This window comes from Necator americanus, chromosome V (genome assembly GCF_031761385.1).
Source record: "Necator americanus strain Aroian chromosome V, whole genome shotgun sequence".
Lineage (NCBI taxonomy): Eukaryota > Metazoa > Nematoda > Chromadorea > Rhabditida > Ancylostomatidae > Necator > Necator americanus.
In genome coordinates, this window is record NC_087375.1 from 10,684,867 (window position 1) to 10,706,756 (window position 21,890).

At 39.1% G+C, this 21,890-nt stretch overlaps 3 protein-coding genes across 4 annotated transcripts in view; 2 read left to right on the forward strand and 1 right to left on the reverse strand.

The window, feature by feature from the left end:
- RB195_013506 (uncharacterized protein) overlaps positions 1–14,222 on the forward strand; it is a gene marked incomplete at both ends in the record, with an annotated part of 34,412 nt that extends 20,190 nt beyond the window's left edge. The window contains 5 exons of the mRNA XM_064203354.1: positions 10,769–10,885; positions 11,786–11,868; positions 13,820–13,885; positions 13,945–14,062; positions 14,125–14,222. Of these exons, the coding sequence (XP_064059235.1) occupies positions 10,769–10,885; positions 11,786–11,868; positions 13,820–13,885; positions 13,945–14,062; positions 14,125–14,222 (482 nt within the window). The remainder of the gene's footprint in view (positions 1–10,768; positions 10,886–11,785; positions 11,869–13,819; positions 13,886–13,944; positions 14,063–14,124) is intronic.
- A 3,244-nt stretch (positions 14,223–17,466) lies between these two features.
- Positions 17,467–21,646, forward strand: RB195_013507 (uncharacterized protein; the record flags this gene model as incomplete). Of its 2 annotated transcripts, none has more annotated exons than XM_064203355.1 (5): positions 17,467–17,640; positions 17,699–17,790; positions 17,851–17,976; positions 18,077–18,157; positions 21,523–21,646. In XM_064203355.1, 5 exons carry the CDS (start codon positions 17,467–17,469, stop codon positions 21,644–21,646), a joined length of 597 nt encoding a protein of 198 aa, XP_064059236.1. The 2 variants fall into 2 exon arrangements, with proteins under 2 accessions (XP_064059236.1, XP_064059237.1); XM_064203356.1 differs by lacking the exon at positions 21,523–21,646 and adding an exon at positions 21,109–21,199 and having other exon boundaries at positions 17,554–17,640.
- RB195_013508 (uncharacterized protein) lies at positions 21,571–21,852 on the reverse strand (the record flags this gene model as incomplete). The annotated part of the gene is made up of 1 exon (XM_064203357.1): positions 21,571–21,852. One exon carries the CDS (start codon positions 21,850–21,852, stop codon positions 21,571–21,573), a length of 282 nt encoding a protein of 93 aa, XP_064059238.1.
- Positions 21,853–21,890: the final 38 nt, after the last annotated feature.

Genomic DNA, 21,890 nt, shown 5'->3' on the forward strand with positions numbered 1-21,890 from the left:
ACATTTTTTTTAACATAAAAAACGTAAATTTTCAGAATTGCTGGTTTAGTGGTGAAGTGGAATTGTGAGCTTTGATAGGTCGAATTTTCTGCAATTATTATATCAGTTATAAGTTATTTTTTAAACATAGAAATGTAAATATAAAAATGATGTAATAAATGGACACCAATTCGCTCTATCCAACTTTTTCCTCCTTTTTTTTGCTTCCGGAGAGATATTCATCATTGATGGGCGTTTCGGATGTTTGCTATTGGCTTTCGCGTACATCTCCCCAGGTGAATGGTGGGATATCAGATCATCCTCGTGGATGCTCTCATAAGCTCGAAATATCCCAGTCGGACCATAAGTAACATCTTATCGTCTCTCGTTCAACTTTATACATCTTTACTTTCTGAATTCGCGTCCACTAATACGTGAGAACTCGTCCGAACTGTTCTCAAAACACAGGTTGTGTGCATTTTTCCTATCAACGATTCAACAACTTCAACAGACGACATTTATCGCTCAGGAGATTATGTAGCGGAAAAAGATGGTTGAAACATGGAGAGATTGGCAGATGTCAGTGAAATGTCAATTTTATGCACTTTTTTCCACGAATTATTCTCACCTTATCAGTATTATCAGCCTTTGTGCTCTTGTAAAGTGTATACGTTTCTGGAAACGATATTTTCCTTATCTGCCCTATTTCACTTCTTCTGCTCTTTTTCCCCACCACATTTACAATCTTTTTTCCCCTCTAACTGGCTTATCTCTTCAGGACACCGCCACTTCCTCAGCATTTCCCTGTTTTCAAATTCATTTTGTTGGATCTTCATCGGTTCGACTGCGTAGTTGTTTCTCGTCAGAATTTATTTATTTTATTTTATCACTATTTTTCCATCCGTGTATTATGTTTTCCGCATCCACGCAGAACTACTACGTATAACATAGCAGTAGAAAAATGTACCGATCTATCTGAACATTGCTGTTCGTACGTCGAGTATTCGAATCATTCGGACTAGGATTGACCCCAGGATTCGGATGATTCAAAAAAATCGGCCTATTGAACACTCGACGCCAAGAATTCATTTAAATACATCGAATGCATCGTCCTACTAATTACTTTTCCACATACGTACAGCTCCTCCACCCACCGGTGGTCAAAGACGTCTACTTTTTCACTTTACCTTCTAGTCAGTTTTCTCATCTTCTTTTTCATTCTTTTTTCTCTTCTATCATCATTATGTTTTTCTTTTGCCTTAATGTGGGTCCCTTATTGAGCGAGGAGTAAAGAAAGGATCCAAGTTCTGGCAAAAAGAGAGAGGAATCCTATATAGGAGTATACATATGTAGGAGTCTGCACTTATTTATCCATTATTTATCATTATTTTTATTTTTTTACTGTTATTATTATTAATTTTAATCTATGCAAATTGCGGTATAAAGAAGCAGAAGTCAAAGATGACGAAAATGGAATTTTTTGCATTTTTTTCACTTCGCTCTTGCACAATTTTTCCGCTTTTGCCTACTTTCTTCCTCCTCTTTTTCTTCCTTTTCCCGTCAGAAAAAAAAATCCGTTGTCTTTTCTTACTATATACCTTTACACTAACCCAAATCTTTTCCATCACCCCCATCCTCCTTTTTTCCTCTCGGCCTGCCCCGCCCCGCCGAAAATGTCCCTAATTTCCCGACTGTTTGCATATGCAAAGAATGTAATACGGCGGATCACGTGTGCGCAATAAAACCACTAATTAAAGGATGCGTCCGGTGTTTATTTTAAGGATTTCGATTCGTGCAACACATTTCTTCATTACATTGATCTCTCATCTTCTAAGTTTAGCACTACTCACGTAATTATATTCGCAAGGTGATTAACGCACGGTAATTAAGGGGGGCTCATCACAATCGTTAACTTTTAATTGGCAATGAAACAGACATAGACTACCTATGTAATGGCATACAACGCGAAAATCGTCCCCTATTTAACTATCGTATCCTCATGTTTCTTTCCAGAAAGTTCTGGAAAAATCAGAGACATATGTTCTGTTACCAAACTTCTCCCGATATTGATCTCATCTGCGTTCCATACATTCCAACGGACATTTCTCACAGTGTAATGTGCGGTTTTTTCGATGTGGACGATGAAAGAACGAATTCTTGAGAAGAACCAGAGAAACTGTATGCTACATTGCGTTCAGATGTTCCATGTTTTTCATATTAAATCATCTCGTTGAAAAGGGTTAGATGGGTGAAAACGAGGAAGCATGTAATTTCAAGGAAATTCCGATAGGAAGAAAAAAACCCGGATGTTTATTCTTCTTGATTAGGTTAAGAGCTGTACAGTTTCTCTGGAAAAAAACTTGGACTTCGTTCGTTAGATTTCTGATCAACGATCAGACTTGGATACGGTATGTCAGAGTGTTCTGCAAGAAACTGGTTCGACGACATCGTGCTGCAAGCGAAATCACTACATAGGTAAGAAATCGTACAAAGAAATTCTACAAAATTTGAAAAATTTGAAAGAAAATATAGTGATGGGGTTTCTTTGAGAGAGGAAGAGAGATAATGCAATGAGATAAGTGTTCACATATCCAGAAAAACGTGACAAACATAAATAGATGAAAGAGATGTGATGAAAGGAAAAGAAAATAAGGATAGCAATGAGAAGGAAGTTGTGTGGCTCTTAGGAAGCGAAGATGACTCGGAGTACTTTGTAGGGGAATTTCAACAAAATACTGTCAAAAAATAAAACTATAGGGATGCAACGGAGATGAAAAGTAGAATGGACCAGGGAGAGGGAAAAAAACTATATGCAGACGATAGAAAATGTTTGAAAAAAAAAGAAAAAAGAAGAAAGAAAAGAAAGGAAAAGAAAGGAAAATATGAAATGTAATTCTATAGTAGACACAGGAATTATAAGACAAAGTAGCTTTTGAACATGAAGAAAAAAGAATGGAATTCACTGCGTTTACCCGATAGATCTTTCAAATCACATCTGAAACTTGGTTTGGACCGTTTCTGCTCCACCAATGTTGCTAGCATCAGTTCTAATATCGGTCTCCTCCTTCTTTTCTTTTTCTTTTTGCTTCTGTTCCAAGTGTTTTTATCCCTTTTATATGCTACTGTAATGCACAAGTAGACTAGATATATGAACAAAATAGGGCTAAGGGGTTCTTAATTTTTGAAAGTTCTCGTTTGAGGTACGGTATATGGTCCTGAAATGCGGAAACAGATCTTGAAATCAAATATTTGAAGAACTCTACTCGTGCTGCGCGCTCAGCAAAGAGTTCACTTTTGCGAAGGCCGATGAACTTTCCCTCTTCGAGATGTACATACCTCTATGTTTTTAGTCGTCTCGTCAGTTCAGCACCTAGATGGATCAGGGAACGTCACTATCTTTGCCTAGGTTAACCTTAAGGATGATGAATACAGCGGCGGTGCTGGATCGTGGAAATATAGAGTATTTCGGGAGGAGAAGAGCTCAACGGAAGCTCAAGGTCTCTTTCGGCGATAAATTTTATCTCTCCGATACGGTGGCGTTTCATGAGTTTCATCCCCTCATCGAAGTCTTCCTTCTCGTTCTTTTGTCTCCATCTTTTTTTTTCACGTTCATTTCGTCTTTTTCGGTCTTTTTTCTTTGAACTTCACATTTGTGTTTAATAAAGGTGTTACCAACCTTTTTTGGCTTTTTTTCTCACGAAGTAAAAAAGAGAACTGTAACCTCATAAAAAAAATTTCCTTTCTTCGAGCTTTTGAAAAAAAAAATCTATTGGCTCTGTGCTGAGTAAAGTCAGCTAGTAATGAAGCTTTGATGTGTATCTCTGGATCGCTTTAGGTGCTTTAACCTTTAAACTAAGAGACTTTTTGCTTTTTTCACTAACTATCAGCTAAGCTAGCATTAAACTCGTAAGAGCACTAATGGTAAGATTCTTGAACGCGTAACCGCCTACAAACCAGATCAGCTAACCAATTTCAGCCGTTCGCGTCTGGCAACCTTTAATGGGCTCTCGTGTTAACCACGATATCTAGCAGCTGTCGTGATTGATATCTCGTAGAAATTTCTCCTGAATAGGATCCACGGGATCCATAAAATTCTGCGAAGGCCCACATCGTGTCACTTTTCCGCCGTTCCTAACCCTACTTGAAAAGGACGATCGTCTTACGTTTGATGCGACGGGCTACAACCGCAGTTGTGTCGCCGCCGCCGCCGCCACCACCACCGCCGCCATCTTCTGTCCGTCGTTCGTTCGTCGAACGAGTTCCGCCGAGACGAGAATTTGCATCCCTTCTTCTTGTACGCGGATGATGGTGGTGGCGGCGGTGGTGGTGTGACGTCAGCTGACGACACATACACTGCCCTGATAGAATTCACTTGTTTCGCCCAGCCATTGAACGTCCCCTTCATGGTCATTCATTTAATTATTGATCGATGAGTTAATTTCGGAATTTTCTCGAATAAATAGTACGTTTTTTCCATTACGCTAATTGTCTACTATCGGATTCACGGATTTTGTTCTGCGATCCGTTAATCTCTTGTCTCAATCTTCGCCGGAATTTTCTTCTTATCTGACTCATTCGCATTAATACGTATTCGCCAGGAGGGATTTTCTGCATCTAACTGCTGCTTTTTCCCAGTATTAGTACCAGTTCTCCGCCGTCTCGTGTTGATTAGAAGCAGAACCAACGATAAATGTGGATCGTTATGGATTTGGACGAGTTTTAATGTGTACTAGATGAATACAAATTGCAGTTGCATAGAACCACCTTAGCTGTTATATCTGCTCCAAAAATAAAGCTCATATCAACGGAGGAGGAAGGACGAGTTTACGGCACCACTACTACGTTGTCACGATATGTTCACGTGATATTCCCGTTGAAAAGGAGTACTGTAAACTACTCGTTCGTGTAACTCAAAATTAGTCTATTAATTGATTAAGTTGATTTGGATTTCCTTCAGAATTTCCTGTGACTCTCAATTTTTCCCTGGGGTTTTTCGTTTAATGCGTATTTGTTTTAACTTAGCTGCGGTTGTCCGAAATCGGAAAATTTGCTGGAATACGTATTTTCGGTATGTGATCTCTGTGGTTACTCTATAGATTCTTTTCTTTCCTGACCGGAACATCCCAAACCTAGGAGACATTTTTCTCCTGAAAGATCTGAAAAATCTCTGGAACGAATTTTTTTTGCAAGAAGAAAATGTGGGACTGAACACCAAAAGATCAGGTGTGCCCAGACAAAAGAGGCATTATTTTTATTTTATTTTTCTTCCTAAGACTTTGACCAATTATTTATTTTTTAAGTGTTAATTTTAGCAACATAATCCTCGTTACAACCAAAGAAAAAACTTTACATTTACTGAACTTTCATTTCAAAGTTTCTATAGCGGAATTTCTATTTTTTTTGGTTTAGAAAATCAATGCATTTTCTTTTTATTTCATTTTCTCGTCATTTTTCTTCAGCACATGAGTTTTCTTTCTCGGAAGTTTTTCAGAAGCTTCTTGGTGCATATCACACGGCATTTTATTTCTTGACATTTAGGGATTCATTTAAAATTGCTTGGTATTCTTTTCCAACCTTTTTTTTTCTGTTAATTCTATGCAGTAGGACGTCTTCTCTCCTGACTTTCCTATTTTTCTTCTTGTTTTTGCAATTCTTCACTGCTACCGTCTACTTCAACTTTTTCACTGTCCTTTCTGATTTTTCTCTTCATCCAGAAAATGAGGTCACGGTCATAGAATACATATTTTCCCAAAGGAAAGAACATATTGCGCAATAATGAGGTCTAAAGTGTTTGCGACGATCATTCTGTCCGTATTTGTGGACGAACACCTCTTAATAATGGTTTCTTGTTGCTACTTCTCTGAAATTTCAGGATTTCCTTTTAGCATTCTTCCCCCTCCCCCGGCGCTCCAGAAATTTCGAGGGAGGAAAAAACACAGTTGCTTTCTCATCAGCGTCTAATACGTCAGGTTCTAGATACTGTTCTTATGTTTCGTTGATCAGAGCGCTGTGATCTGGCAACTGAGTTGCTGATTTCCGCCTCATCACCACCTCATCCATCTTTTTGCGCATTCAACATCGCAAACCCGTTACCCTCGTTGGCGCAAGTCGATTGGACGTCGGCCAAACCAAAGGGGAACCCAGTGGAAACATGCTTCACCGTGATAAAGCTGACAGAGAACATGATTACGCCTACGCGAATGGTGGCGTGAATGCTATTTCATAAAAATTTGTTTCATTCCACATTCTTTTGTCGTTTTTTCCCCTGAAATAACGATTACTATTGATCTGTCGTGAACCTAAATAACAATTCATTCTCCACTCACATATTAAATCATCATTCAAGTATTTTTCTTTCCTTCTATCTCGTACGACGGGGAGATTTCTGGAACAAAATTGTGATTGGTGGGTCAGAACCATACTCTGATTGGTGGATCAGCCGCTTCAGACGTAACAGAGGATTTCTGGATTTTCCTCTTGGCATGATCTGGATTAATGTGACGTTAGTTGCTGCTGGTATAGTGTATTCTACATCAGCCCATCAAATCATAACAGAAACCGATACGAAAAGAAGTCGAATTATTCGAATGTTCGAGAATTATTCATCGAAAAGACCGAAATGTCAAATGTCTCTCTCCAAATATCAATAAGTATAACGAATATTCAGAAATCGATTACGTGAATTATTTGAGAGAGGGAGATTCTGATTATTTTTCGAAATAATATTTCAGAAAAAACCTTTAATGTTCTTTTTTTTTCTCATTACACACGATTAAGCGCAAATTGAATTGTTCGCGTCTAAAATTTTATTTCTTTTCAATTCTGTGAATTGATCCCTTCAGTCATTTCCTTTCACTAAATTTTTCTCAAATTTTTGCAACCTTCTCCTATTCAAGTGACTGTTACCTCTCTAATCCATTATTTTACTTTCCTCTTACTTTACTTGTTAACCTACGAGAAGAAAAGAATGTCACTCAGAGCGAAAAGATTCAAAACAGGTGAAGATCACAAAAACAAATAAAACATTAAAGAAAGTGTAGCGCTCAACGATTGCTGACAGTGACTGTATGTATGTATGTGTACTGTAGTCTAGTCATGTGTTCGAAAGAACCATTTCCAATAAACTGGATTTTTTTCGTTCATTTCTTTTTGAACTCTTCTTTGATTCTTATTTATTTCCAGTAGGTGCTAAATCTCAAAAATTCAAAATTTTGGCATAATTAAGCAAGTAAGGAATATTACAATCATATTCCAATTTTTCCCAGTTCGAAACCGTGTCTTCTTTCTCTGAAATTCTTTTTTTACATTGACTGGGCCATTTCTCTGGTTTATATGATAAATACACTTTCTTTTTCCTCCATCACATCAGTTTTTTTCTGGATAAATTTCCAAAAATTTCTTAGCGCTCATCTCACAGAATTTTATTTCTTGAAATTTATTTTTTAGAATTATCTACTGCCTTTTGTTTTTCCTTTTTTTTTGCTGTCATTTGGACTCTTGTAGACACGGCTATCCTCGACCTATGAACTAAGAAGCTTTAGAACGTGGCCGAGTTTATCGGCTTTGCAAATTTTAAAATCATTTCCCGCCGTCCGGGTTCAGCACAAAAATGAGTTAGTCGTTGTATAAGAAGCGATTCGAATCTGATTGTTCTAGCCGAGTTTCCTGTTGTTTGAGAAATTTTGTCGGTCGCCGATGGAGGAATTTTTGTTCGTCGGCCGATGTTAGCGGCATTATGGGGAATTATTCACGCGCCAACCACGCCCACAGCGTCGTCGTCTCTTTGGAACTTCGCGCATACATATGTAATCAAATGCGCTACTTGCTTGCCATATCAAAATTCAGACATTTACAGTTCGTCATCCAGTAATTTGTTAACTAATTAGCTTAATTATACTTTTTTTACATCACGGCTCCACATCAGCTCCCACGAAACTTAAAAATATCTACATTTCCTCTTGCTGGATTGCTTATGAACGCAAGGACAAGTTCTTCCCTCGTTTGTTTACTCCTGAGTTTCTAACGTACCATAGAACCTTCTGCACTTTCACATCGCTTGCGCTCGCTCGCTGCTCTTTCGTCTCTTTCTTACGTAATTTTCGCTCCGAATAAACATTTCAATCGCCTAAACATCTTTTTGACATAAAATCTCCGAAAAAATAGAGAAATAAATCAAGTATCAGAATAGTATACGCAAGGACTGTAATTTTGCCGAGGTATTAGTGTCGCTGACGCTCGCCGTTATTGATATTCCCGAAAAAAAAACTTTATGTACCGATCATTTTATTTCTAACTATGAGTGCAAATTTTTGCATCACTGTTGACGGTATCAAAGTCTATAATTCTTGTGATCTGTTGCTTGTTCTCGCTTGCGCTCGCTCGTGTGATCTCGCTGTGGGATGCACAGTTCCTCTTAGGCAACACTTTCTTCATGCTATCGCTGGAGCTCGACCGAAGTTTTTACGAACTATTCCTAGCAAAAAAAAGAACAGCAAATTATTTTTGTATTTTTAAAATTGATTTGTAGTTATTTACTCAACATCCCTCTTTTTCCTTTTGCTTTTTCATTTTTTTCATTTTTCTTCCTAGCTGTTTTTTTCTGGAATTTCCTTTAAAATAATTTCCAATGAACATTTTTAAATTTGCGCGGTCTTTTTACACTGCGGCTTGCTTTTAATTATAGAATATTCAAAAAAAGCCCCTTTCTGTTCCCATGTTACATTTTATAACAGAACTCTCTAGTTTATTTGATTTTCTGGACCTCCTGCCAGTTACCCGTGTAGTTATAATAATAAACATAATTCAATTAGTTCATACATATTTGTTCCGAATCTATTCTTTTCGAATGAAATGATTTGTTAATTCGAACAAGGATTGGTTTATTATTTTTTAACCAAGCTTTTATGCTTTGGACTGGAGCGAGAATGATTCTATGTAGTTGAAATTACTGTAGAATGTTCTTTTTTGCGTATAATTTAAGAACATCGACGTATTGTTATGGAGTTTTGGTTGTGTTTTCCGGAAACGCATTCCATCAACGCGACGTTATCCGTCGATGTTATCGTGACGAAATCCCGGTCGGTCGCCTACCGCGATTTTGCTTCCTTTCACACAAGACGATTTTATTGCCATTTCGCATGTTAACCTCATTCTTTTCTAAAGAAATCCTTTCCTTGATGTATGTACATATACAGATGATGACGCTTGTGTTCGTTGTGGGACGCCAAAGCACTGTGTCGGTCTGGATTTACGGCACATTCTTTTGCCGTTTACGGGCACTTTTTGAGCTTAGTGGATCTTCGCGAGCTCTCGAAACATTTCAGCGACGAGCTTTAGTGATCTCAAGCACTCCTCCACTTATCGTGCACGGCAGCCTGGAAATTACTATTCTTAGCTCATTATGACCTAATTTTCCTCATTTATTCGTTCAGTCATTCATTCGTTCATTCATCTAATCATTCCTTCTTTCATCCTCCATCCCTTTTATTCTTTTTTTTTCTTTCTTTTACCTTATATTAACTTTATATTGCTATCAGCTGTATTCGAATATCTGCATAGTTGTCTCTTAGTGTGTAGGTGGTCCAGTCTCTCTATTTGTTTGTTTCTTTGTTTACCTGCTTGTTTATCGGTCCATCTACTTGTTTCCTTCCATGTTACTTCCTCATCTCTTCTTTCAAATCTTTTGCGAGTTAATGTACACCTTTTTTTGTTTGAGTTATTTGCTTATCTGTTTTTGTTAATTTTATATATCAACGAAACTAATATTTTTTTACCCCAGAACACTTCGTATCAGTTCTCAGACAATCGATAATGTAATTTTAAAAGTACATGTCCTACTTTGAAAATGTAAAGATTGTTAAATATGTATTGAAAGGCAAGAAACTTTTCCCACTTGCGATCCCATCTGACATTGACATTTGATGTATCTCACATTGCTCAGTTTCTTTATGGAATTACATATTTTCATAATCTTGCATATTCATTTCGAGACCTAGTACAGTTCTATAAAGGGTTCTTATTTTTTTCTTTTTTTCCTCACAAAAATATCTTTCTATTGTCCCATTTTTATGAGCTGCTTCTCAAGATCTCCGCCCTTTTTTCCGAGGATAACTTCAATCGAGAGGTCTTATTCCCCACCCTTCCAAGTTTAGTTGGGGAAATACAAAACTCTACTACCTTCCAAGTTTAGTTGGGGAAATACAAAACTCTACAAAACTCTATTATTCTAAATCTATAAAACTTCAATTTTAAATGCAAAAATAATTAAGAAGTTGAAGTTGAAAGATCCTTACGGATCTCTTCCATCTAATTGACGCCTATAATATTTACAGTGTTCACATATTATCCTAAAATTCTCTTACACTCCCACGGATATCCAGGATTCTCGCTGTCTTTCTTTTCAAACTCAGCCGAGCTATCGACCTTTTGTCTGGGACCTTTTTCCAAAATCAAAGAGCCGTCGAGACGTTTAGAATCAGCAGCATATCGTGTTTCCACTGCACTTTTTCGTTCGTTGATACTGACGTACAAGTTGTGTGCCTTCGAGCTCATACTTGAACACCTTCACCCACTCAACAACCACTAGACATGCTATTCTGGTGAGACATAGAGTGTAATCCTAGACGATGTTCTCATATTTCTTTCTATTTCCATACAAATAAATGTGGATTTTCGTTTTATCCTTGTTCCAGCCAGTGTTTTATTTCTCTTCTAAAGTTGAAGTCAATTTTTCCCCCTCAAATTATTAGATATTGAAGACAGATCTTTAGAAAAAAAACTAATTTTTCAGTAGTTAAAATGAAGGAAAAGCAACCGGAAACTACCGAACTTCCCTCTAAAGTGCATCATTTCTCATGGCCACCCGGACAAGCATTCCCGTTCGAAACCCTTCCACCGTATCCAGCAGGTAACTTTTTTTATATTATTTTTTTTAGCTGAAATTCTCTCAATTATTCGACGTTTCAAATTCTTGAGTATTTATGATAACAGAAATCTCCTCTTCAGTTTCAAATGGTTTTTTCACCTTTTTTCAAATTAAAAACGAAGATTTAGATTTTTTTACTTTTTTCGTTAAAAACGAAGAATTAGAATTAGAATTAGAATTAGAATTAGAATGAACGTAGAAGAATTGATGCTTTTTTTAGCAATGAATTAGATTCTCTAATTATTTTCTTAAGCACATATCTCTAATGAATCAATGCAGATTTAATTTCTATTTGGTATCATCATTTCCGCCATAGCCATAAAATAGTACTTTCTGCCCATAATTCAAACAAACCAAATCATCAGTTTTTATTACCTCGTGGATTTATTTTCTGCCTTATTACTTCCCTTTCCAATTGTTTTTAATATTTTTTGTTGATTGATCATACCTTTTTCCTTTTTTAAATCAATTTTGCCTCTTTTAAGGGATTTCCACTTTTAAAGAAAGATAGGAATAAAGAAGCACTTAAAAACCTATGGATCAGCGCCTATTAGTACGAATTACTAATGCGAACGCTTCCCTAATTGAATTGTAAAATTTTTCGGCGGAATTATCATTTGATTTATAAGTAATTGAATTGCAAAATAGCTTCTCTAACAAATCTTTCAATTCCCATAAATCGACGACATGTTTTGAAAGTTCGGAATGTTGTTTATAGTAAAGATGTTTATTTTTGCTGCAGAAATTTCTGGACAAAATAAAGTTAAACATAAATAATCTTGAGTAGAGAGTATTAAAGCATTGGGAACTTGTCAAAATCAAAATCACTTCCCAAACAATCGTTGCTCACTTGTTTTCAAATACAATATTATTTCGTTACAGGACCTAATCTCTCTAAGGTACGATATCCACGAGATGTATGCTCTCCACGATACGTGTGTCCACATTGTAGTGAGCAGTTTTCCGTAAGTGACTCGGCTTTTTTTGATAAGAGTTTTTACGATTTAAATACAAGTAGAAGTGGATTCCTTTCATAGTTTCGGCCACTTCTGCTATGCACTCGAATCCGGATCTGGTTGCTTGTAGAGTTTGCAAATGATTAATTGCGCCGGTCGCTACAAATGTCATATCCTTCAGTTCCACTGACTGGAAATACCGGGGTTCGCCTGAAAACTGTGAATACTTGGCGGGAAAACGTTCATGTATGGATTTTGTACAATTTAGTGGGGCATCCATGTCCCACTTTTACCAATGGAACGGAAAGACAACGGACTCTTACCAAATTTATGATAGTTAGGCGCTAATTTTTATTTAATTAGGTTGAGTAATGAATTACTTCCGTTCTGTTCTTCATACATTTCTGTAGGTGGCGACAAACAGTTTATTGTGGCATAATGTGCTTCTCTGCTAACTCTTTCGTTGTTTGATTGGGATTTTGTTCAATATTGACTTCAAAATATCGTACGCCGAAGTCGCACGGGTGACCCTCCCCCCGTCCCACCTGGTTCGCCTTTCGAAAAATGTCCGGAACGGAATTTCCAGGTATCACTCCACGAATCTGAGATGGTGCAGATTTCAGGTGGAGTATTCTTATAAGGGATAGTAGATTACGGAGAGGAGGGTGATTCCGTCCATTTCTTCCTAATTGCCGTAAAAAACGGTCCGGAAGATGCGGCGCCGCACAAGGCTGACGCGCCCCAGTCGAACTCTCTGTAGGGAATAGTGCGCCAGAACGCCTGAAGCCGTATCTTCGGGCCGTTTTTTACGGCAATTAGGAAGAGATGGACGGAATCATCCCCCTCTCCACTATCTACGATCCCGTATACGAATACTCCACGTGAAATCCGTACCACCTCAGATTCGTGGAGTGATGTCTTTAGCAAAGCATTTCCCACCGTTCGATCGGTTATCGCTCCTTCACCGTACACACTGCACATTTTTTTAGCTTTAGCTGCAGCACTATTGCCTTGTTTAAATTCCCAAAGCGTTACAAGGCACAAATGTATTTTTTTCATCCTCCAATTTTAACGTGAACAAAAAATTAAACGTACCGTGCACACCACCAGACTGCTGTTTAAGGACAACTTCCACCTTTGAAGCGACATAACAAAAATCCCTTGTTTGTGTAACCCATTGTACGCGTAAACCATAACAATAGGTACCATGTACCTGGGCAGAAGTTATTTATGATCAATCTAATATATATTTTAGTGAGTTATACAAGTAGGTAAATTCATCTCAAGGCGTTAATATCACTGCAAAAGTTAGTGATGCACCTCCGTCTCACACAGGGGTTGCACCCGTGCCTCACCACAGTGATACAACCGTATCCCACCCCATTGGTGCGCACGTCTCACCATCTCGTGAATCACCAATAGCTGATTTTTAGCAGTAAAATAGCCAGAAAAAAACGAACATGGGATCCTTAACTAGTTTATTCCAAGTAACTGTTCGTTCATATAAATACTAGTGAATTTTCCAATTAGCTAAGTATACTTACTCTAAAAAGGGCAGTCGGTTAGAGGTCCGTTACAGCCACACTGTCAAGGGTTCGAAACCGCCCTAGTGTAAACCAAGCCTTTCATCCCTCCGGGGTCGATAGATTGGTACCAGACGTGTCTGGGAGGATAAAAACACTGACTTCATACATCCGCTTGCCCCCGCAAGTCCTTGTATAGGCCAACACACGTTCCAAATCCTCAACGATTACGAATTCCAGTAAAACGCGTTAGCGCATCCCGAGTGGATTGATACGCCAGTGACTTTATCCTTTTTTTACTTACTCTAGGACAATTTGAAAACTACTACTAGAGATAGGGACATCGAGAAGGCCTTATTTGCTAGTGTACGGATGATTTGATGATTAGCTAAAATGAAATGATCGGATGAATGGATGACTTCATCGAACGTTTTTAGTTTCATCGCCTTCGAGGTGCTGTTGTATGTCCATTCTGCTATAATCGAGTATCAGTGGGACGATATGTGAGCGATCATTTTTGTCTTTTTCTCGAGCCAGTATTGATTTTATTGATTTCATTTAGAATCGGAGACTATCATACCAGTATTTGGCGTTCGCCAGTACACTGTTAGTGATGAGTGCAGCGTTGGCAGCGTTTTTCGCATTAATAACACCGCAAAGAGTTTATCTTGTTATTGCCGGTTAGTTCATTGATATTTCAGACTACAAATCTAGATCACGATCAATTCATCGATTTTTACAGCTTGCTTTTCCCTGTTGTTCTCGTTGGTGTGCTTCATCAAATCGTCTCATCTGCGATCCACGGCTGAAGAAGCCACAATGGTTATCGACGATTACTGAGAGAAAATCACGTCGACTGGATGTTTTCATTAATATATTCTTTTTGTTTCGTAGCCGTATGTGAGCTACAGTCGTGGTGAACTACAAGCTCCGCCCCCGGGATAGTAAAAACCTACGCCTTTGATGCTTCTTGTGACTTCTTTGATTGAAATAATTGTTTAGCTACTTGCCTAGTTGTCCCGCTCATTGAATACGGTAACTTGTGAAATATTGCCAATTGTCCACATAAGGTTCCGGAAGGTTCGCTTAAACACACCCTTGGTGAATGGCATGACCTGCTGGCCAATTAACGTTAGCCCCGCCCGCGGAGCCGAATTGGTTCCTTGCCATTCTCCCAGTGTTTGTTCGGTGCTAAACCATAGACTTAAGCTTATATTGTGTCGTCATTATTTGTGTACATATATGTGTCACATTGTTATCTCAGGAGATCACACAGCGACAAAAGAATTTCTTTTTCTTGAATTCAAATCCCGGTTAAAATCCAGAAGAAAGCATAGAGAGAGGGAAACTCTCAAACCATGTCAGATTTTGTCAGGATCCTTCCGACATTTCATTGCTCTGTGATAATTAATTCATAATATAAACCCGTCATCTGTAGGTTTTCAACTTCGGGACCACCATCCATTTTTTTATATATCTGTAGTTTATAGAAATTGTGTGTTTAGATCTGTAGATCAACTATTCCAATCGATTTGGGTTTCGAATCTTGTTCACATGTTGCATAAGGTAATCGCAGCTGTTTACATAGCTCGATGCTAGTCGCAGTGGTGACAAGTTCGTGATGTGTTGTGCCTTTTTCATACACCGGTTGTATTAAAAAAACTATTTAAGAAATAAATAATTCTTTAAATAACATGTATTTCACCGTGAAATCACAATTTTTTATAACATGAAGAGTACCGCGTTAGATTCGGAATCCAGAAATAGTGAGACGAAATTGAAAATAGCCAATAAAACAAATCAAGATGGGTATAGAGGTCGATTTGAAGAGTACTACGGTTTTTTTTTATTGATTTGCTTGAGCTGTAGCCAAGATTGGTACTGGTCTTTAATAACAAATAACGTTTCGGAATTATCGCCTTCGACAGAGCCTGCAAAAATTCAAAACCATCGGAGATTTATTCTCTCCGTCACCTTATTACCCTTCAGAAAGCATTCAAACGGTAAGTAAACTCAGACAGCAACACATCGGCTAATGCTTACCTCATTTGCTGAATCTGATAACGAAACAGACCACCACGTACCATAACTAGAGTCACGGGGGATCGTTTTATAGGGACCTGTCGTCCCGCCCGGTAGATCAAAACTCGCACAGAGATTGATGTGGGGATAGTTCGTTTGTGATTGCAATGCACTAATCTTTTTTTCTTTATTTTTGGACTTTTGGAGGTGATGCAAAATGCCTCTTGTGTTCTGTATGCTATGATCCCGGACTCTAGAATAGTACCCTAACTTCTACATTATTTTGGAAGCTTTGATGACGTACTATACGGTGTGCTCCGAGTTGGGTGGAGAGCGAGTTCACCTGGATTTCTCTTCACTCGAATACACAAGGGACGTTCCGTTCCCCCCATATAATCGTCATCTCACGACTTGCACGTGGTGCGATACACCACTTCTGATACAATCACCCTATCTGCCATACGGACAAACTACGCAGCTGGGAGCTATGAATGCTAAGTCGGTCATACGCACCGATTACGTACCAGCTGACCATTGAGGTTCGTTTGTGATAGTTCCACAATCCCCACGTCCTTCTGTAGACTTGTTTTCCGTACACAGCTCCATACCACTCTGCTAAGAACGGAATCTTTTATAGGCTATTCACTACGTTGTATCTTTGAGAGGTGCAGACTGTGTGGTGACTATTACATAAAAGAAATTGGACGCCCACTGAATGCTCGGGTCAAGGAGCATCTTGGTGACCTAACAAAGACCCACCTCACTTGGAGCATGCCGTAGGATACGCCATCAAAACTCTAAAATGGAGGTAGAAGTTAGGTACTATCGTTCGAGTCCGCGACAATAGCGCGCAGAACACAAGAGGGCTCCAAAAGTCCAAAAATGAACAGAAAAGGGTGAGTGCATTGCGATTAGGAACTACCGGTACCAAATCTAGCAAATAAGGCTGATGCGTTGCTGTTTGAGTTCACATACCGTTTGGATGCTTTCACTGGAGTGATAAAGCCATCGAAAGAATAAATCACTGATGGCTTCGATTTTTTGCAGGCTCTGACGAAGGCGAAAGTGCCGAAACGTTAGCTTTTAATAAATATCAGCACCAATGATAAATGTCAATAATAAATATCTTCGCTACAGCTGAAGCAAATCAATAAAAAGCTTTCAAGTTCAAGATTCAAGACCAGTCGAACATGAGGAATCATTGCAGTGTTTCTATAGTGTAGTGCGGTGATTCGCGAGTACCACGAGCTTACGTAAGAAGATAGATTCTCGTTCGAGACAAAATTTTGCAAGTACAGGGGACTTATAAGCTACCGATTCTGGATGATCACAAGAGTGAACGATGAGTTGTCGGTGATTCGCTATAGTATACCAGCTCTGAATCCAACCAAAGAAAGCCAGCGATGATTTTGAAATTGATTTTGAGAGCAAGTGGTGGAAAATCTTAATTCGAGCGAGAAAATCATCAAAAATTCGCAAATAGAGCGGGAAACGTCCTTTGAAGTTAATGTCACTAAGTCACAGATCAGCAAGGAAAAAGAGATGGAGTTTGAGTTTGGCTTCCATCCTATTCAGTGCTACCCATTCCACATTCAGAAAAATTTTTTAAGGGTTTTTTTTATACTGGAGCTCATTATCTCCGATTTTGTAATACAATAAGGATTTTGCAGAGAAAATAGTTTTGCGAAGATTTAATGATGATGATGATTGGTTAACTGGTTAACTGATTGATTCGCTGCTGATTGATTAAAAATTCTTTCGAGAGAATTCAACTAAAAGATTAAACTTGGAGTAGATTCCTTCAAAACAATTTCAAATTGATTCGAAATTGCGTCCGTGCCTGAACAATGTGAGGGCAGGTAGCGCCTTTGATGTTCATCTATAAAGATGGCAGTGATTCTCAACAAATACATTTCATCGATCATTTTTGAGAACATCTTTACCGTCTTTTAATTATCGGCGGCATCGAGCAGTTAATCGGAGATCCTCGTTTAGGAACAGCCATCTGACACGTTTTAGGTACAATATTTCTCTCCTATTCGACGACTTTTAGAAATTTCAAATGCCACAACTCTGTTATATCCACTATTTACGGCTTATTATTGTTATGCTAGCTATTTTCACGAAACCCACTATAAATACTCCTTCAATGTTTGACACCTGTAATCTTACTGTATTCGATCATCTTGACCCAGATGTTCAATCGTATCCTGATCCAAATTTCGATCCCATGAAGGTGTTTACAAGTGTTTCTTCGGCAGTTAAGCAGCTTCCAAGAATCCATAGTTATTTAGGATTGTATCCCTTACGACCCGCTGACCACTTTATCCAATGGGAAACTGTACATGGATGAGGAAAAATCGAAGGGGTTTCAGTGTAAAGCAAGGTACGGTGATTGGGAGTGTTTTTTTTTCACGGATTTAAAACTAATTACGGGTTTCTCCAGATGTGTACTACCTGTAAACGATTTTCGCTACTCTCCCGATCGTTGGAGGTGTCTTCCCTCGTCGGAAGCATTTAAATGTGATATAATCGAGTCGTATTGCATTGATGACACCTCAAGAGAGGAAGCGTACATTCATTCACAAATCTTTGAGTTAAGGGGACCTTATGCTTCATTTTTCAATCATTCTATTTTATTACAATGAAATGAGAAAAAATTATGTTTACAGGTATGCTCCGGTTTCACCCTCAGTCAAACCAGACGTGTATATTATTGTGCTTGATTCTGTATCGTCTTATATGGCGAAAAGGTTCGAACGACTTCATAAAAAATATTAACTTCAGAAAAAAAAACGTCACCACTAAAAAACAACGACAATGCTGTATAGTATCGGGGTTAGTTTGTCACGTGTGTATGTGTGCACAAATGTGAAACAAATTTCCAGAATGGATGGGTCCCACTGCCATCTTATTCGTATTCCAGCGCCTCAAAGCGGTGGGATATGACGGGCCGGTCTAACTGCGTGGAAATGGTTTCCCGTGGTCCAGTAGTATCGCGAAATAACTTCATGTGGATTTGACAAAGAGTAAATGAGACGTTTTATAGTTGTGACAGCTCCATGTGTTGCATTTCACCCCTATGTTTGTTCTCCGCGCATCTATTTTCCTGCACGTTTGCCTTAAATTCAAAACATTCTTTCTTCAGACGGTGGAAACACGCATATAAATGGCTGCTTAAAGGCATCACCCCACGAATCTGAGATGGTACGGATTTCAGATGGAGTATTCGTATACGGGATCGTAGATTATGGAGAGGGGGTGATTCCGTCTATCTTTTCCTAATTGTTGTAAAAAATGGCCCGGAAGATATGGCTTCGACGCGCTATTTTCTACAACGAGTTCGATTGGAGCGCGTCAGCCGTGTGCACGCGCCGCACCTTCCGGACCGTTTTTTACGGCAATCAGGAAGAAATGGACGGAATCACTCCCCTCTCCATAATCTACTATGCCGCGTACCAATACTCCACCTGAAATCCGTACCACCTCAGATTCGCGAGGTGATGCCTTTAAACAGTGGCCAACAGTTCACGTGATTTAACGTAGAACCTAATCTTCACCAGTACGACGTTCATGTGATTTTCGTCTTAACAGACCATTCTCGGCCAAATGTTGAGAATAAACTAGAAAAACTCAATACGCGAATAATGTTCTCAGATTATAGCGATATCGAAGGAATATATGCGTGAAATCAACTTTGAGTATACTCCGTATGTAGTACTGACGCCTTTGAGAAGAAAACTAAAAACGTTCACCAATGCTTAAATTTTCAGAGAGAAACCAAAAAGCCGTTAGGAAAAAGGCACGTGATTCTGTAGCGAAGATTTGCAGAACGTGTCACTGCTATTAATTTTGACCAGTGGAGCGAACGAAGCGAGAACCACAAGAAGATTTGTGGTGCTTCGTGGGATCCGGCGTAAGCCAGACGTTCATAATGGTTATAGTTCAAGTGTAGCCCTCCATAAGATATCTTTGCAGCTTTTTGGTGTGAAGGAATGCAATTTCAACGCATCACTGTAAAATAACAGCCAAATTATTCACATTAGCGATTATTCTGTCTACATAACTTGTATACTTAACTTTTTCGAACTTCCTTTATCAACTTTTTGGCTTTTTTTTCAAAAGGTTTAGGAACATTCATTCATATGATATGATGCTTATTGCAGTCACTACAATGAGCGAAGAAGAAAATTTTTGGTATACCCTGAATGAAACCTGAAACAGCATTAAGAGTCCTTCTTTTTCACCAAGGATAATTCTATCTGGTTACGTTTATCAGAAGTTTTTCAAATTTTGAGAACAGGCGAATGTCCCACAGTAGAAAGAGGTCACCACAACGAACGCGTGGTTGCTAGAAGAATTCCTTAAAAGCATCACTCCACGAATCTGAGGTGGTACGGATTTCAGGTGGAGTATTCGTATACGGGATGGCAGACTATGGAGAGTGGGGTGATTCCGTCCACTTCTTCCTAACTGCCGTAAAAAACGGCCCGGAAAATACGGCTTCAGGCGTTTTGGCGCACTATTTTCTACAGAGAGTTCGACTGGAGCGCGCCAGATTTGTGCGGCGCGGCCTCGTTCTTTTTTTCCTTTTTTTTTCTTTTTTTTTTTGAGCCGTTTTTTTACGGCAATTAGGAAGAAATGGACGGAATCACCCCCCTCTCCATAGTCTCCCATCCCGTATACGAACACTCCACCTGAAATCTGCACCACCTCAGATTCGTGGGGTGATGCCTTTAATCAAGTACTGGTTCGGCCTTGTGGCCTAATGGATAAGGGGTCGAACAACGAGTTCAAAAATTGCAGGTTAGAGTGTTTTGTTATAGTGTGCCTGCGAGGATTTTAGATGGAACCTTTATTTGCCTGACGTTTCGGCTTCTTCACCGTCTTCAGAGGCCTAAATAGAGGATGTCTGGAACAATGCTACGTTTATCCCGTCAAGTGCCAAACTACCCAGGGTCAGTGTTTCGATAATCGTTCAGGGTAGTGAAAGCAGACCCCATCTACATTGAAAATAGTCCTACGTTGCTCCACCGGATGTGGCGCGGCTGGTTGCACGCACTTGTCACTCAGTGTACCAGCGAATGAGTAGCGAATGAGCAAAGTAGTAATTATCGACAAGCATTCATTCCTATTATTCACTGAAGGGTTTCTTTTAAGAATAAAAAACGCCTCCAACGTCTTCCCTGCCGATATTTCTATTTCGTGAGCCAGTATAACGTATTTCACATCGTAATCGTTTCCGTTGTGGGCCTCATGTCTGTGCCTTCCTAGTGGTGTTATCAAACTTTTTCGTCGTTTTTCTGCCATGTGTTCATTAATCCTCACTCCAACATTCCTACCGGTCTCCTCAATGTAAGTTGCATTGCACATCAAGCACTCAGTCTCATATATTACCCCCATTTGTGCGCAGTCGCCTGTCTTTCCGTATGGACAAATAACATATCTTTCACAGATGCAGTATCTATCATATAGTCTGTTTCTAACAAGCTGGCTTTTGATGTTTGCATTTGGGATGTTTACCAAGATCACGTCATCTTGTAATTGTGCTTGGGTAATGCTGCGCTGAACAGCGGCACTGACACTGTCAGAGAAAAAGGAAGACAAAGAGAAATTTTGTTTTCGCGCGGAACATTTATTTACAGTGCGGGTTCTTCGGTAATGCGGACATACTGTATGACCATGAGCACATGCAATTTTTAAGGCTAGTCTTCGTGATTCGTGTCGTTCTTGGTTGCACTGGTTATTCGATTCTGCTCATGAAGCAGATCGCCAGTACTGGTGCTAATCGCTGACCCATTGCTAGTTCTCTCAGTTGTGCGAAATAATTTCCTGACCACCTGAAGATATCACAATTCAGGCATTCCTTGATAAGTGTTATTATGCGAGATCTACTAAGTCCATATGTTTCAAAGTTGTTACCGTATAAATCTATCATCTCAGAGAGAGTTTGCAGCGCCCCACTGTTTTTTACACTCGTATAGAGTGAGGTTACATCAAAGGACTCTATTACGCAATTGCGCACAACTCTCGCATTGCGTAATCGCTCAAAGAAATGGTGCGTATTCGACAAATGAGATGACATTTTAGGCGAAATTTGACTCACGATTTTATTAAGGAACCGCGAAATTCGATCCGTTGGTCCTCCAACACAACTTATTATTGGTCAGATTTTGAATGTTGCCGCTGATGTTGAGTTCATCTCATCGGGTTTCAGTTTATGCGTTTTGATGAGGCTATAGAACACAGGGTAGGTCGGTTTGTCAAGCTTGAGGGGGCTTCCAAATCGTTCGTCAAGACCAGCAAATTTTCCCATAGTCATCCATACATGATTCAAGCGTAGCGTAGCGTAGCACAGCACAAAGAATTCTTTCTCTGTTACGCAGCGATAGATCGTTTCATCTTGCAAGTGAAGATTTGTTATTTCCCGAAACAGAGCTCGTAACATGACTACGAATTCCTCACCCTTATCGCTTACTGACTATA